General features: G+C 37.9%; 1 protein-coding gene across 4 annotated transcripts in view; it reads right to left on the reverse strand.

The window, feature by feature from the left end:
• Positions 1–14,883, reverse strand: part of TBC1D14 (TBC1 domain family member 14) — a 74,074-nt gene that overhangs the window by 20,234 nt on the left and 38,957 nt on the right. For 2 of the 4 annotated variants that reach the window (XM_026054815.1, XM_026054817.1), the window contains 7 exons: positions 10,890–11,008; positions 8,160–8,242; positions 5,922–6,039; positions 4,234–4,340; positions 3,219–3,299; positions 1,674–1,768; positions 565–636 (listed from right to left, as the gene is read on the reverse strand). In XM_026054815.1, coding sequence (XP_025910600.1) covers positions 565–636; positions 1,674–1,768; positions 3,219–3,299; positions 4,234–4,340; positions 5,922–6,039; positions 8,160–8,242; positions 10,890–11,008 — 675 coding nt within the window. Of the gene's footprint in view, positions 1–564; positions 637–1,673; positions 1,769–3,218; positions 3,300–4,233; positions 4,341–5,921; positions 6,040–8,159; positions 8,243–10,889; positions 11,009–14,630; positions 14,649–14,699; positions 14,724–14,883 lie in introns of those variants that run through there. The other 2 variants (XM_026054818.1, XM_026054816.1) reach the window with 2 other exon arrangements.

The following is a 14,883-nucleotide window of genomic DNA, read 5'->3' on the forward strand; positions in this document are numbered from 1 at the left end:
TCTGCCTTCTCTAAAAATAACTGCTCCAGAACAAAGGACAAGGTCCTATATGCATCCCTGCTCTGGTAAAAGACTAAAAGTATCTGGAACCCACTCAGTCCTTTCATATCACTACGTTGAGGGAGCTCACGTAGTCTTAATGGACATTACTTTACAGAAAGTTCCCGAAACTCAAACTGCTAAGGCACAGACATGCAAATCAAAAGGAAGAAAATACTCAATTTAACAGAACAGTCTCAGTAAGACTACTGTTAAGAACAGTGCGTGCTTCAGAGGAGCACTTTAACAACATCTTCTCTTCAACTCCAATTTTCAAGCAGAACAAATACATACTTTAGAGTCGTCCAAAATCTTAAACTGTTAAAAAGCTTAAATCTAGCAATAGAACCATTATATATAATTAGATACACCTCTCAAGCATGTACTGGGATAGATGAAAGCATACAGAATAACCCACAAGTATTCACAAAATCATTTTATACCGGTCTATGAAGGCCAGATTAACACAATCTTCCATCCCCCCCTTTCTCCCCTCCCACCCTCAGAAGAAAACTCTTGACTTACATAGCCTACATCAGGTCTGTAACAAGTATAGGCTCCTAAAATACTGTGCAGCATGTCATGATATGGACCACCCTATAATTGAACAAAAACAAGACAATACATCTGAGCATAACACACAAAAAACCCTTCAGTGCTACAGACAGTATCTGTTACTTCTGATGAAAGACATGTTATTTCCCTACACAGCTTTGAACACCTCCAACTCTCAAAATAATCTTTAGCTTTAAAAGCATGAAACAACCATCTATACCACATTTATTACAGACCCACACAGTTCATTCAGCAGATCAGTTACATATTAAATTCAGATATAAGAGGGATGTAAGCATAAGAGATTAATTATAGCTTAGTAGCATTTTGACAATAGTGCCAGGAAAGCAGAACACTAGTGAGAATCTATTAGAGAGTCTATTAGACTGGGGAAAAATTCAGTCATGAGGAAAATAATTAAAAAAATGCCAACTCCCCTCCCATGTTAAACATATCTACAGCTACAAAGAATTCACACTGTTGACTGTTAAAAGATGCCTTATCTTACACTGAGTACTACAACTGGCTGAGAACTTCCAAAGGGAAAAGGTTTTCACCTAGAAATGCTGATTCATCACAATCTAAACTTTTTACAGGCATGCTGAAATCTATGTATAGAAGGACAAAATGTCCGATTAAAATGAGTACATCATTAAAGATATACAAGTTAAGTTGGTCTTGCATGGAACCAAAAAGAGGCCAGCAATGCTTGCTTGGGCTACGTGCTCTCTTACTTACAGTGTACTTGCAACTCAGCAACGTTGATTCATTGACTTGGAAACATTGCCCTGTATCACTTCAGACAGAAACCAGTACGAACTAGGCTAGACCAACCAGCTTGTGCTGATCTGCCAACAGATTGTCTTCTGCCTCTATCAAATATCTATTACCTTGGGGTCTCTGTTCTCTAGCTGATTTACAGTTTTCCAGATTTTTTTTTTTTTTTTTTTTTTGGAACTTTCTCAAGATGTCTACCTCCCTCAGATTTGAACTCAACAGGCTGTTTCAATCAAGGGACAGACAAAATAAAGTAAACCTAATTTCGCTGAGAAGCTAAGATAAAAGTTAACATTGCTTACCTGCTGGAAAATACAAAGATTAGGAAACGTTCTTGAAATATCCAGTTTTATTAACTCCAAACTTGCTTCTCTGTCAGCTGCAGAAAACCCAGCATCTACAAAAACCAAAGTTACTGTATTTACTAAAAGGATGAAACGGTAATTTAAAAAAATAAAGGTGGGGGGGAAACAGAAAATAGAGGGTTAGCTTTTGCACAATTCATTTATTTCCAAGCAAATGCTAGGGAGCACAGTGTATACAAAACAACACTTCCCCGAATTTGAATATTTAAATTCAGGACACAGGCTAAGAAGCAACTATGTCCTGGCCCAGAGCAGTCCTACTGCCCCTCAATAGGTTATGCAATGAGAGGGAAAGAGAAAGAGGCAAAGCAAGGCAGGGCCAGGCACTTCTCGGGGATCCTTCTGACAAATCAGCAGACATACACAAGCCTGTAAACCAGTGACCCTTACCCCCAGCAAGGCTTCTCAGTGGCTCCTGAAGTAGCAGCCTGTGTGGAAAGGTTCTGGTGGGGCAAAGAAGATCTAAACTAGAAACACGTGATGGATGGTGCCTATCCCTACTACTGACAGTTTTCCTTCAAAATATGATCACATTTACTTTCTCCTTCTATTTACTGTTAAAGATCACGGTCACTGCAAATACATTCTCTGTAACTAACGGAAATGAATCTCATGCAAAATAAGTTTCTAAAGCACTAATTTTCTTTCCAACATCCAGAAGTTTTATTTCTATTTTGCCCATCCGTCATTAGTATGGTTAGGAACCACCTACTGCTACTTATCGAAGTAATCAAGCAACAAGAGTTGTCACTAGCAGATGCTTACACCAATCACATAAGGATATACACTCTAGAAAAGAAAGTGCAAGGGGAAGCTAATAACATAGCAGAAGTTGTATCTTATTTAAGATGCAGAGAATCTTAAGAGAACAAAGTACTGGTTTTCCAATCAAAACCATTTTTCTTTGTTGGTCAATGCCAGTATATATGTTGCCCTTTTTCTGCTAAGCATAATTACTTACCAAAGGCAAATTCAAGCATCTACATATAGTGTTATACACTCTAAGAGACATCTCTTCCAATCAAATAGAAAATCATGAACTGCTTAGTCTGCAACAATAAACTGCTGCTGAGACACACTACAGAGATGGACTCAAAGCTGCACTGAGGCACTAAAGTGCAATTTACTGCTAAGATTTGAGAGTTTTAATTCCAGAACTACAGATAGAGCAAAATATCTTAGTGTTACAGCTCAAACTATAATCCCCCAAACTTTCCTAATTTTCCTACAAATTAGCATCAACTTAAGAACTGTACACAGAGATAAAGAAAAATTAACAAGTGTGGCATACAAGAGACTGCAGTTTCATTACGAAGTAAGAGGAAAATTATTTCTTGCTTCCTAGAAGCTTTCTTTTTATCAAACTCATCTTTACAGATGAATTTTTCAAAATTGTTAAAAATGTGTTATTTCATTTTAAGGGACAACTTTACAAAATCTCTTATTTTGTAACACAGCATACATCATTCATTAGAAACGTACCTTCACACTCTACTTCAGCCCCTCCTGCGCTAAGTGATCGCCATTTCTCTTTGGCACGAGCCAGGCAAATATCATAGAGTTCTGGAAAAAGAAAAGAAAAACAGAAAAAAACAAGTCCATAATTTGCATACGCACATGCCCACTGTCAGTTACTAATTACCTCCCATACTAGCAGTGCTGCTCCAGTCATTAAAATAACAGTATCTCTAAGATATCAGTTGAATTTTAAGTAGGTTATGGTTCTGAAAAACTTGTTCCACTGAATTGTAACTTAAGATGGAGTAAAAAGGAAAGGCAAGCTAGGCACAAGCTACACAGCATGATCGAGCATTTATTTTTCTTACATAACACTTGTATTCAAAATTATTTTCTGAATGGACAACTGGGATAAGTCTATCAAATTCTGTGCAAGAACTATACCTAAAGTAACTAAAACAAGCACGGAAAAGCAGCACAGTACAGGAGTACAGGCAATCTATTCGATTTCCACTTTGAAATTAGTTACGTATCACAGTACTCTCTCAGGGCTGTATTTTTCTGTAGTCTGAAATAGCACACTATTTCTGTTTTCACTAGCATACATACAAGCAAAAGGACAAGTTTTCCCAGGGGTCTTTTAGTCTCTCACAAAACCAATGCCTTGCTTCAAATAAAGAAAAACATAATATGTACATACCCATAGGCATTACAAAATTAACAGCAATTCTAAGCAAAAAAAATAAATCTTATTTCTTATTTAAACTGAGTCATTAATTCTGACTGTCTCCATTTAACATCAAAGCAAGACACAAGGATAAATAATCATTAACAATATACAGCAGCAGTCCTAGAACAGCCACAAGATTAAAAGATATTTAATATTTTTGAACACACAAAAACACTACAAAGAAAACCTAACTAGATACCATCTCCTCCCACTCGCACCTCAGGTTCTGATACACCATAAGACATACAAGACTCTCCCCTTACTACTACTTTTTGCAACACGCTATAGCCAAAATGAAAGTCATCTCACCATGGGTGATGTTTAACTCGTTGCCAATCGCCAAGCTCCAGACTTTGCCTCTCACACTTGGTGGGATGCCTTGCCACCACAACTCTCGAACTTTACGGGAACACCACCTGTTTAAGTAAGAGATGCTCTTCTAAGAAATATTTTATTGCTAACTGAATTGCCAATCTTCCTTCCTACCACAGCTGAAGAGATCCAGACCCAGATGCAGTCAACAGGCCAAGAAGTCAAACAGGGCTTGCACATATCCATTCTTTAGCACTATTTTGCTTTTATCTGTAAAGCAAAGCCGCCTTCTTTCCAAAGTTAATGGCTTACATAGGGGCACTGCAGTCAGAGCAACCAGAAGCTGCCACCACACACAGTCAGAAAGAATCACGGGGGACAGAAATAAACAGGTAGAAGAGATCCATGTCTGTGCCACTGCACAAGCTAAAGGCTGGACAGACTCAATTCTCCATATAAAATTAGATACTGAAACAAGTTAGAAAAGTCTATTCTCTCCCCTCATTCAACACCCTTCTGCGCAAATGAGAGAGACATGCAGTTTCCCACTCAGCTTTGCAGCTCTAACTCTCAAGCAAAATGCATGCAGCTGCAAGATTAGGAACAATTTGCACGTGGGAGTATGAAAGACATTTTAACACAACACAGATCTTGAAATAGCTTAAGATTGATGTTTATCAATCTGAGGGTCCCAAAGGACAGAGGAAGATAGCACTTGACCACCAATGAAAGTTTGTGGCAGTGACAAAAAACACAGTAATCTATCTAAAAGCAGATTCTGAACTAAAAATGTAAAATATGGAATACAGTGGGGAACTTCTGAATTTGTAAACTTATTTTTATAACAGACATAACAGATTTATCTTCAAATACTAAAAACAGACATGTAGAACTACAACTTGTTTACTTTTTTTTTTTTTTTTAACTATTTCAGTTTCCCAGATATGTATTTTCCAACAAATTCTGTCCGCATTTTTAACATATATTCTCAGGAAAACTGAATTCTATCATTAAGCAAATTGCAGTTTTGAGTGCTGAAAAGTTTTTTTGTGGTGGTTTYGTTTGTTTGGTATTTAGGGGGACTTTTTTGCCTGTTTTCCTTAAGAAGACTAGCAACATCCATGAAAAACTGGACAGTGAAGGTAGCTTACTGATTACCTGTGCTATGTCTTCACAGAAAATCTTTTAGAACTTAAGATTTTTTTTTTTTAATCTCTTTCCCTACTTTTATTTTGCATCACTTGATTATCCCAGCAGGTACACACCACTCTAATTAAAAAGGCTTAGTAATACCAGGCATGTACTTCAATCTACACCTGATATTATAATATCAGCAGCTCAAGTAGTCAAGAAAGCTGATTTCTGACAAATGTGTGGTGTTCAAGCATTATGCTTTCTGTTTTTAAGATTTCTACCATGGACCGCTTCTTGATGTTCAACAGTTTCTAAATATCCTGAACCTCCATTAAAGACAAACAAGAAGAATTAGAACTGCATCACTTTGAGCAGCATAAGCTTCCTTCTTTCTGCAAGGAAGCTAATTTCCTCTATAGTATCGAAAGTTGACTTTCAATTGAAAGTTTCTCTTTAAAATAACACTCGCTAACTTTATAACTTTTTTTTTTTTTTTAACGATACAGACTCTGCATTTTTCAATTAAAACTCAGTATAATATACTGTCTTACATAGTTTCCCAGTTGGGCAAGATTTCATTGTTCCAAGTTAAAACAGCATTGCCAATGCTGTCTTCCAGTTTACAGCGTTCTTCTAGTTGTTTCTTTCTCTTCTGGGCTTCTCTAAGTTCTGCAGAAAAACAATTTCCTTTAAGTTGATAAAACCAGAAATCAAGTACTTCAGAGCTACCTATTCATGACTACATAGCCATATAAAAAAATCACATTATATACACCTACAATTACAGTGGCCCGTGCAAATTCTAAAACTTTTCCAGACATTTAAATAATATACAGCAAGCTCAGCAGTGATGGCAAATGTGAATAAAGAACAAAATGGAACTATGCATTATGCTCATTTTGGATGGGACAGGACAAAAGAGGAGTTAATAGTATGTGGCTCCTTTGACCCTTTGAATCTAACCACAGCAGTAACAACTTTTAATTAGTGTCTATCTGACAGCCAATACAAAACAAATCAATGACCTAGGAGAGCAGCTGACAGTACTCCCTAATAATGCTCCACGCCTTTTTCATGGGGATCTCAAAAATACAGGCTAAAGCAATACAAATTTTGTTTGCTGTTTTTACGCTTATGTGTCTTTGTAAATTATGATTTAGGCATACTGTCAAGAAATCACAAGAATCATGGTTTTGATGCTAAACTTAGCATATTGTTAATATAAACATGGCATACATCAAGAATATGTATACTGGAAACTTTCAGTTCACTAAAAATAAAATCCTACACTTTTTCATGATAGTTTAATTTAAACATTTTTTATGTTTTTGTATCACCTTTCTGCATGTCCTCTCACATCCTCAACTACTATACAGGCAAATTTGTTAGACACACTACTATGCAATTTAACAAACACAGGCAGACACTCCTTAGAGCAGCACAGTGAAAACGAAGGACAAACACACACACTACAATATGGGAAGATAATGACATGGCAAAGAAAATGGCTGGAAAGACAGCAGGACCGTGAACAAGGTCTTTGGAACAAACACATACAACCTGACGGTTCCACTTTAAAGCACTACAGAAGCTATGCCTGAGCAGAATCTTACCAGCTGCCTCCTGACATTTGTCGGCTTTGACACCAGCTCTTTGTGAGCCTGCCTAAACATACGCTTTGCATTTTTTTCTAAACAAAAGAAGCATTTACACTCACTGCTTTCCTGCCCTATGCACAATACATCACTCTGCAAAACAGTTCATCTGGAGTGGCTTTAGGGGAAATGGGTTTGTCAGAGTATTTATCTGGAGAGAATGACATACTCCAATACAATGAAGTCAGAACAAGGCCTTGGCCCACTGCCTAACCTGAGCATCATTCCATTTCTCTCAAACCATCCACCCTACAGGCAAAGGAAAAAAAGAAGAATCTCCTTTGGGCTACTGCCTGTTATATGGATGTACTGATATGGGAATCACATGAAGGGGGACAATAAACTTCACTGGTAGGCATATCATGTTCAAAACCACAGTATGATACTTTTAATAAAACATCAACTACAGAAAGCAAGCAAGTCCTCTGTTCACATCACCTTTTCACCATCTTACACGGCTCAGGGGTCTGGCCAGCTGGAAAACATTTATTTCTGGAAGCTCTCACTGGACACAAAACTTTCATGAGTCCAAATTTCCTATTATTACAACACCTGTTTTCATTAGAAGATCCAGATGGTCAAAAACATCTGCAGAAGGAATCCACTACTAACTGCCAGCTCCACCTGATGTGCACAGTAGTGTTACTGAGACAGTTCTGTGAACAATGTCAGACAATAAATCACTAGCAAAGCCTTGGGAAAGCAGTAAAGTGGGAGGCAGATTATCATATGAATGTAATTACATACATTTTCCTCCCTGGAATTACAGCCTCAGGAGGTTGCTCCTGAAATAAAACTATCAAATATCCTGCAGTTATCCAAAAAAATTTGATCTTAACTAATTGGACTCCTATCTACTTCAATACATCAGCAAGCTTCTAAACCCACAGACAGATGCCACTCAATTATTTTAAGAGTTATCAATAAGTAAATAAATAAGATGTGGGGACTTTTTTTTTTTTTTTTTTTTTTTTTAATAAAACTACCTTTGTCCTGCTCTCTTTCCTGGATTGACCCTGTGAGGGGTGGTACAGACCCCTCATGCAACAGGGCAACAAACCAACAAGTACATTCGAGGCTTAGAAATACCCCTTCACTTCACTTCTCTCCTCTGAAGACAAGAAATTCCATCACCTCTTTTTTTTGCTTGAACCACCATTTCTTCGTACTGTTGTCTATGTTTCTGAGCTTCTTCTGCTGGTTTTGCAGGGAGGTTCCTTAAATTAAAAAAAGCAGTATTTAAAGTTTGGCATGCTCRTCTAAAGAAAATTCTAGACACTTCTAAAAGAAAAGCATAATATTGCTTCTTGTCAAACATTTGGTCAAAGCGTGGTGCAACAGATTCTTGGAAAGATTTTTTTTGCCAGTGTCAGCAGAAGAGAAGGAAAGCACACTGACCAGCTATGCCTACTTTTATACACAGAATATGCCGAGTAATTTCCTTTTGTTCAGTAATTTCAGCATTTTTATTTTAATAAAACCAACCGAACCCACAGACTAATCTTTATAAATAAATGGAATATAGCAGTACACACCAGGCTGGTAGTTTTGATTTAGACTGCTCTCTACAGCTAAGAATACAAGAGCTTATTCTCTCTTGCTGTGCACCCCACAAGGAGTTACACCCACAACTGCCTTTACTCAGGCAGTCATGACTCACTATGCCAGCTTCCTTTTCCTCCCTGCTCTCCGAGACCCCATTCCTGCGTTAGAGGCTTAACTCCTTCCCCTCACTTCTACGGCAACAAGCAGCTCTGCAGTCATCCTCTCTATTCTCTATTTACCAAGCCCCACACAGCCATTTTGTTTGGGAATTTGGGATTGAAGCCYGGACCGGCCACATCTCTACCATACGAATACACATACATCAGACCGCATGAAGCCTGTCATTAACATACTCACTATGCATCTCGCACAACTGTAGGATTACCAAAACATCAGAACAGGAAGTGATTAAGTACTTTATTCTTTACTGTGTTGTATTTCTAAGGCACCTGATATCTTTGGTTAATAAAAAAGATATGCAAAATTTCACTTGCACGTTCCTGTAAGGCCTCATACACGCAGCACCTGCTAGCTGTCAACATAGTCATCATTAATAGCAGTATGCTTTACTATTTACATAATCATATTATCTGCAAAGCACTGATAGCCCTGTGATATACGCCTATGAATATTTTTAAAAATCAAGGTTCTTACAAGAATGAGGAGAAGGGATTTTCACATTGTCATCTTTAACCAGAGAATAACCTACTGTTTCAGTTTTATTTATGTAAATTAACCAAATCCTTCTTTTTGTAAAACCAGGGTCCTCAGAAATGGCATAAGCTGTGGGAAGTTTGGAATGGAAAAACTAGATGAAACCTTTCAAGTTCTGTTAACTTAAGTTCCACTACTTAAATAATTTGTCCTATCTCTTAATGATATCAGCATATACTTGAAATGACATTTAATATCTAGTAAGATTCAACTAACACCTTTTCCAGTTAAAGCTAGAAAGACTATGGAATATTTATTGATTTTTTTCTAGAAAGTTTTACCTAAGCCTAACAAGTGAGTGGAAAAATCAGGAGCAGTCATTTTGAAAATATCTTTCTGCATATTTTAAAGTCTTAAATCTTTTTGATAATGGAAGAAATTTCTTAAATCATGAGGAACAAACTCCCTGCAAACTCAAAGTGAATAATTAAAAAAAACCAAAAAACCTTTTAGGGACATTCATTTGATAACAGCACTGTTCTTCAGAACAGTTTCCTCCATTAGACAAAAGAAATAATCATTCAATTGTCTAGTATCTTAAACATATCCAGTTTTTGCTAGGGGGAGTTCTTTAGTCCATCAATATTAGGAAAAAAAACAAAAACTGAATGTTATCCTGCAATGTATCATTAATTCAATCTGAGCACTGTATTTTTCAGAATATCTTACAATAAAAGAAAATCATTTTTAACAGATAGGTTTGAAATACAACAAATAAGCTAACATACATTGTTTCCAGTCATACACAAACAACTGTTATAACAAGTAGTGATTCTTATGCTGCTCTATATATTCCAGAAAATCTTGTCACATTTCTTTTTTAACCAGTCAATGAAAAAGCATCTTAAATGACCCTGCAACTAGATCAGCTTGATATGAGCGTTCTTCATACAGATTCAGTAGTGAAAACACACACCTACGTTATGCCAGCTTTTCATACCAACGCACAGCTATATTAAAACACAGTGTTTTCTGTCCATGCCTGTATAACTGGGTACCATTCATAAATTGATTAAACATGACTGAATTTGTGAAATTCAGGAGCAAACCACGGTAAAGCTGCCAATTAATCTTTCTGGGGTTAGCCTGTATATGCAAGAATCTGCTTGCAGTGACAGGGGAATGAAACAACTAATCAAGCGCTTGACAACCTTCATAAGGGGATGCTGAACGCCCTGCAGAACAATCATTACATTGTTTCATTATTTATGGAGGTTTGGGCTTTCTCTGTGTAAACAGGACACAGTATCCTTGCTTCTCAATCTTTTTAGCATATGCCAGCTTCATTTTTATCCCTGCGTTCTCTCAGGTGACACAAAAATCACTTACTCATGTTTGGAAGCTAAATATCACTCACAACTAGAATCCTGCTCCCCTAATTATCTCCTTTCATACATAGCCATTGCTTTTATTATAAAATTAGGTTACTTTTTAAAATAGTTTTCCTCATAATCATCTCACTTGCATATTCAGCAGTCTGAGAAAATATTTTATATTTTAAGTCATCTGTTTAATTAAGTTAGAGTGATCAAATGCACACRTTAAGAAAAGGTTTGCTAGTCAAAGTTTAAAGGGACCCTTACTGGGGTACTTCCCAGAACTTACGCTGGTCTGTCCTCTAAGATAAGTGCTGTAGTGGAAAGTGGTTCGAAATCAAGATTCTTTCTCACGTTCTGTTTGGGAGAAAGTGGCCTGTGAGCTCGTCCAGTTTTTTCTTCATATTCCTGTTCAAGTAAAAGATAGGACAGGTTATATCAATGGAGAACACCAAATTTAGATTGCTTTTCACATTAACTCTATTTGTAGAAATAGCTAAAATTCTTCTGGCTGGAAGTATGCTTCTCACAAAATACTGCTAAGAACGAGCTTTTAAATAGAAGATACTGAAGTATAAAATAAGACCCATTTAAAATATTTTTGTTTTGATTTACACAGTTTTGTAATTGAAGCCAAAAACTACCACAGGCCTCTTGTCTTAAAATCTCATCATAAGATTTCTCTCCTACTCAAGCTATTTGTAGATGCAATAAAGTTCAATGAAGATTAAAAAAAAAAAAAAAGTTAAATGATGGTTAGACAGAAACCCCATACTTCTTAAGGTGTCTTGAAGTGCGACAGTCCTACATCATAACAGAGTATAACATATTATCTTGCGTTTGTAATACAGACAGAGACACACTGGAGCAAGTCTGGTAAGGAGCCACCAAGATGACCAGGCACTGGAGCACATGGTATACAGAGCAAGGCTGCGAGAACCTTGCTCAGCCGTAAGAAGAGAAGACTTCGGAGGGGTCTGGGGTAGCTGTAGGCAGCAGTAACAGGGAAGGAAAACCTGAGCCCAAGTCTTCTCTGGGGTGCACATGTAAAGAACAAGAAAACAACGGACACAAACTGCTACAATGGAAATTTTGTTATCGGGAAAACAAAAAAAAATCACTGGAATAAGTTGCTTGAGACATTGTGGCATCTCCAGCCTTGAAGGCATTCAAAGCTCAAGTACACAGGGTCCCGAGGACCTGATTTAAGTAGACCCTGTTCTGAGAGGGGAGTTGGACCCTCAAAGATCTTTCCTCCATGAATTCTCTATGATTAAGATCTAAATTTGAGGACAAAGTATAACATATACCATACTATTTTTGTTTTTTTTCCTACAAACATTGTTTTGGAAGAAAATATACAGAACACAACCTAATGGGGTAAAACAACCTATACACAACTCTCATCTACCCCAAAGCGTGAAGTACTAGAGCGAGCATTTGGTACTCAATGTACCAGCTATATACAGACAAAAAACATGGTCAAAACATCCTACAGGAATATAGAGTCCATGTTACAGATGTTTTCACATTCAACTTTATCATGAATTTTGCCACTTCCAAAGAACACCTGCTTTCATGCATTGCTTGTTTATACCACTTCTGTTAAAAAAAACCAAAAAAAGATACTATAAAAGCTAAGCATTATAAATGAGCACTATGAAGTAAGCAGTAGACCTGAACCCCTAAAACTATCAAAATAGCCTGAATCATCCAGAAATTAAACCAAGATCCCTACCATTTACAGAAAGGCATTTCCCTCCACCCCCAACTTTAAAAAATGCAGGGGTGAGGGGAACACACACACACACACACACACACACACGAATGCAGAGTAACATAACAGCGCTGCTTTTTTACACTATGTAGGCCCAATTCATTTCCAGTCCAAGCCAGTTCTCTGGAACAGAAGCAGTTATGCAAAGCTCTTGGGACAGAGAAGAATCATTTTCCTGGTTTATTAAGTGGGCACTGGCTCAGCAATCAATTTTATGATGCCTGCATCTCTGTGATGGGAAACACTGTCATGAATTGGAAAGTCAAGCTCATTAACAGCAGTTAACACTTACGCCTGATACCAGTTTGAAAACAAGCAAAAGAACTGAGAGAAGCTTATTTAAACTACTGAACAGTACTTAGCTTTGACTATTGGAAGGAGAAAGCTCATACTGACAAAGCTCTCAATTTAAATAGGAAAAAAATTGCATCCAGAGAAAATTACACAAAGAAATACAGTAAAAGCTAAGCTGCTATTCTTACATTAGTAACTCCTTGAAAGCAGTTGACAGTGACCAGCGTAAGAGTGTGCCATCCTAATATGCTTCAGTTGCACCACTGACTGCGGGGTATATACCTTGTCCTTAGAGGAAGGAAGTCAATGGTTGTTCCTTCTCCCAATTTCTTTTAGGAGACTGCTCTAGCTATTTTTACAAATTAACACAGTCAAATATTAACCCATATTATTGCTTCTACAGACAAGGTGAACCTTGTCCCTAAATCTAATGGTTTTACTCCTTTGAGATATTACTAGTGTGGGGGGGGGAGACAGCTGACATCCACAAAAAACTACTAATATGCAGAAAACACGCTAAAGCATCACAGAACTTGAGAGTAAAACACATGTAAAAACACAATAAAACCCAAAGTTCTCCAGCCCAGCACTAAGCATAGCATTCTTCCATGAATTTATTGATTAAAAAAGGTCTTATTCTGATATATTTCAGAGTATGGGTGGTTAGTTACAGTCTTGGCATATAAGGACACTTATTCAAACCTTTTAAAGTGCAAAAGCTCCTCCTGCATTTCAGAAAGCATTCACTGATACATTTTACTCAGCATTACCCTACAGTAAAGAAGCCAGAGCAGCAGGCAAAATGGGAGTGGCACATTTTATGAGATTAGATGTATGAGTCCTTTGTAGTATTTTCACCCATTTCAGCGGTAGCCAAAAAGAAATTAAAAAAGTCAGTTGCTGACAGGCAAGATTGTTTCTGAGTTAATTAAAAAAAAAAAAAACAGAAGACAAAAGCTCTTGAAAATAATCTTTTACTCCAAGAAGAAGAGAATGCAGTTTTGAACAAAGCATAATGTATGATGCAGAAGTGAAGCAGACCGAAGCCTCCACAAACTCATATTAAGAATATCTGCTGAGTGAGCAAGTAGTAGTATTTACACATGTAGGCATACTGCAATACACTGAAGCACACCATAGCTCCTTAAGTTTGTTTTTGTTTTTAGAAACAGACTCAAATCTCTTCAAGTGACAAATAATTAAGTATCTATTTAAACGTTATATTGCAGTTAGGGGTTACTAACCTAACTATGGTTACAAATCAATTTAAGATGAAATGATTATTTATGATTTAGAATATATCCTTATCGCTGAGATCACCCAGGCTCTGTTCCAGGCTTTGCCTTAACCTATTCAGTCACCAGCCACAACAGCTGAGCTAGGGTTTGAAGATGCTCTAAGAGAGTGGGCTGTAGATTAAAGCACTGTTTTTTAAAAATAAAAGTTGAATTCTGGGTGGAACATGTCAGCTTTGCAGTAGGGATACAAAATAGCTCAAATTTGGGTGATCCTCCAATCACTCCCCGCAGTTCTTCAAGGAAGGGAAGCTTAACTTGCACTGGGATCCTAGGCTATCTCTAAGGAGAAACCCAGATAACCCTCCAGAACGCAGGGCAGTGCAAAAAGCTCGATTACACGAACCAGGCGAGGGCTGCGTGACTTCCCGCACATACCGAGCCGTCCTGGGGACCAGCAGTACAACATAACTGAGCTGGCAATACACAAACTGTTATATCAAGGTCATCTGGGTTCTGTTCTGTTTGCTTAAAGGTAACCACCCTCAAATGAAGTCGAATGTAAAATATTAATGCTAGATGATGGGACAACCAAAAAAAATTAGATTGCTCAACGTTTTTATTCCATCACTAGCAGCTTTTTAAGCGTGCTTTGTATCAGATTCGAAATTTTTCATAGTAAGCACACGCTTAAGTTCTTAGCGTAACAGCGTTTATCCCGAACCTAACGAGGCAGCTGGTTCAGCTGGGAAACACGAGCCGGTCCGTTTCAGCCCGCAAGCGCACGTTTCACCTTCACCAGCGTTTCAGCGCTGGAAGCCGCCGCGCTCCACACAAAGAGACACGCTCTTCCCGCGAAGTTGATTCGCCACCTTATCCAGCGGCAGAGGCTGTATTTACCGGTACGCTCCGCGGCTCGGGACCGGCGCCGCGGGAGCAGCCGCCTGCCCGGCGCGGCCCGGCCCCGCGCCCCGCTC

The sequence above is a fragment of the Apteryx rowi genome, unplaced genomic scaffold (genome assembly GCF_003343035.1).
Source record: "Apteryx rowi isolate R43461 unplaced genomic scaffold, aptRow1 scaffold_97, whole genome shotgun sequence".
NCBI classification, from domain to species: domain Eukaryota; kingdom Metazoa; phylum Chordata; class Aves; order Apterygiformes; family Apterygidae; genus Apteryx; species Apteryx rowi.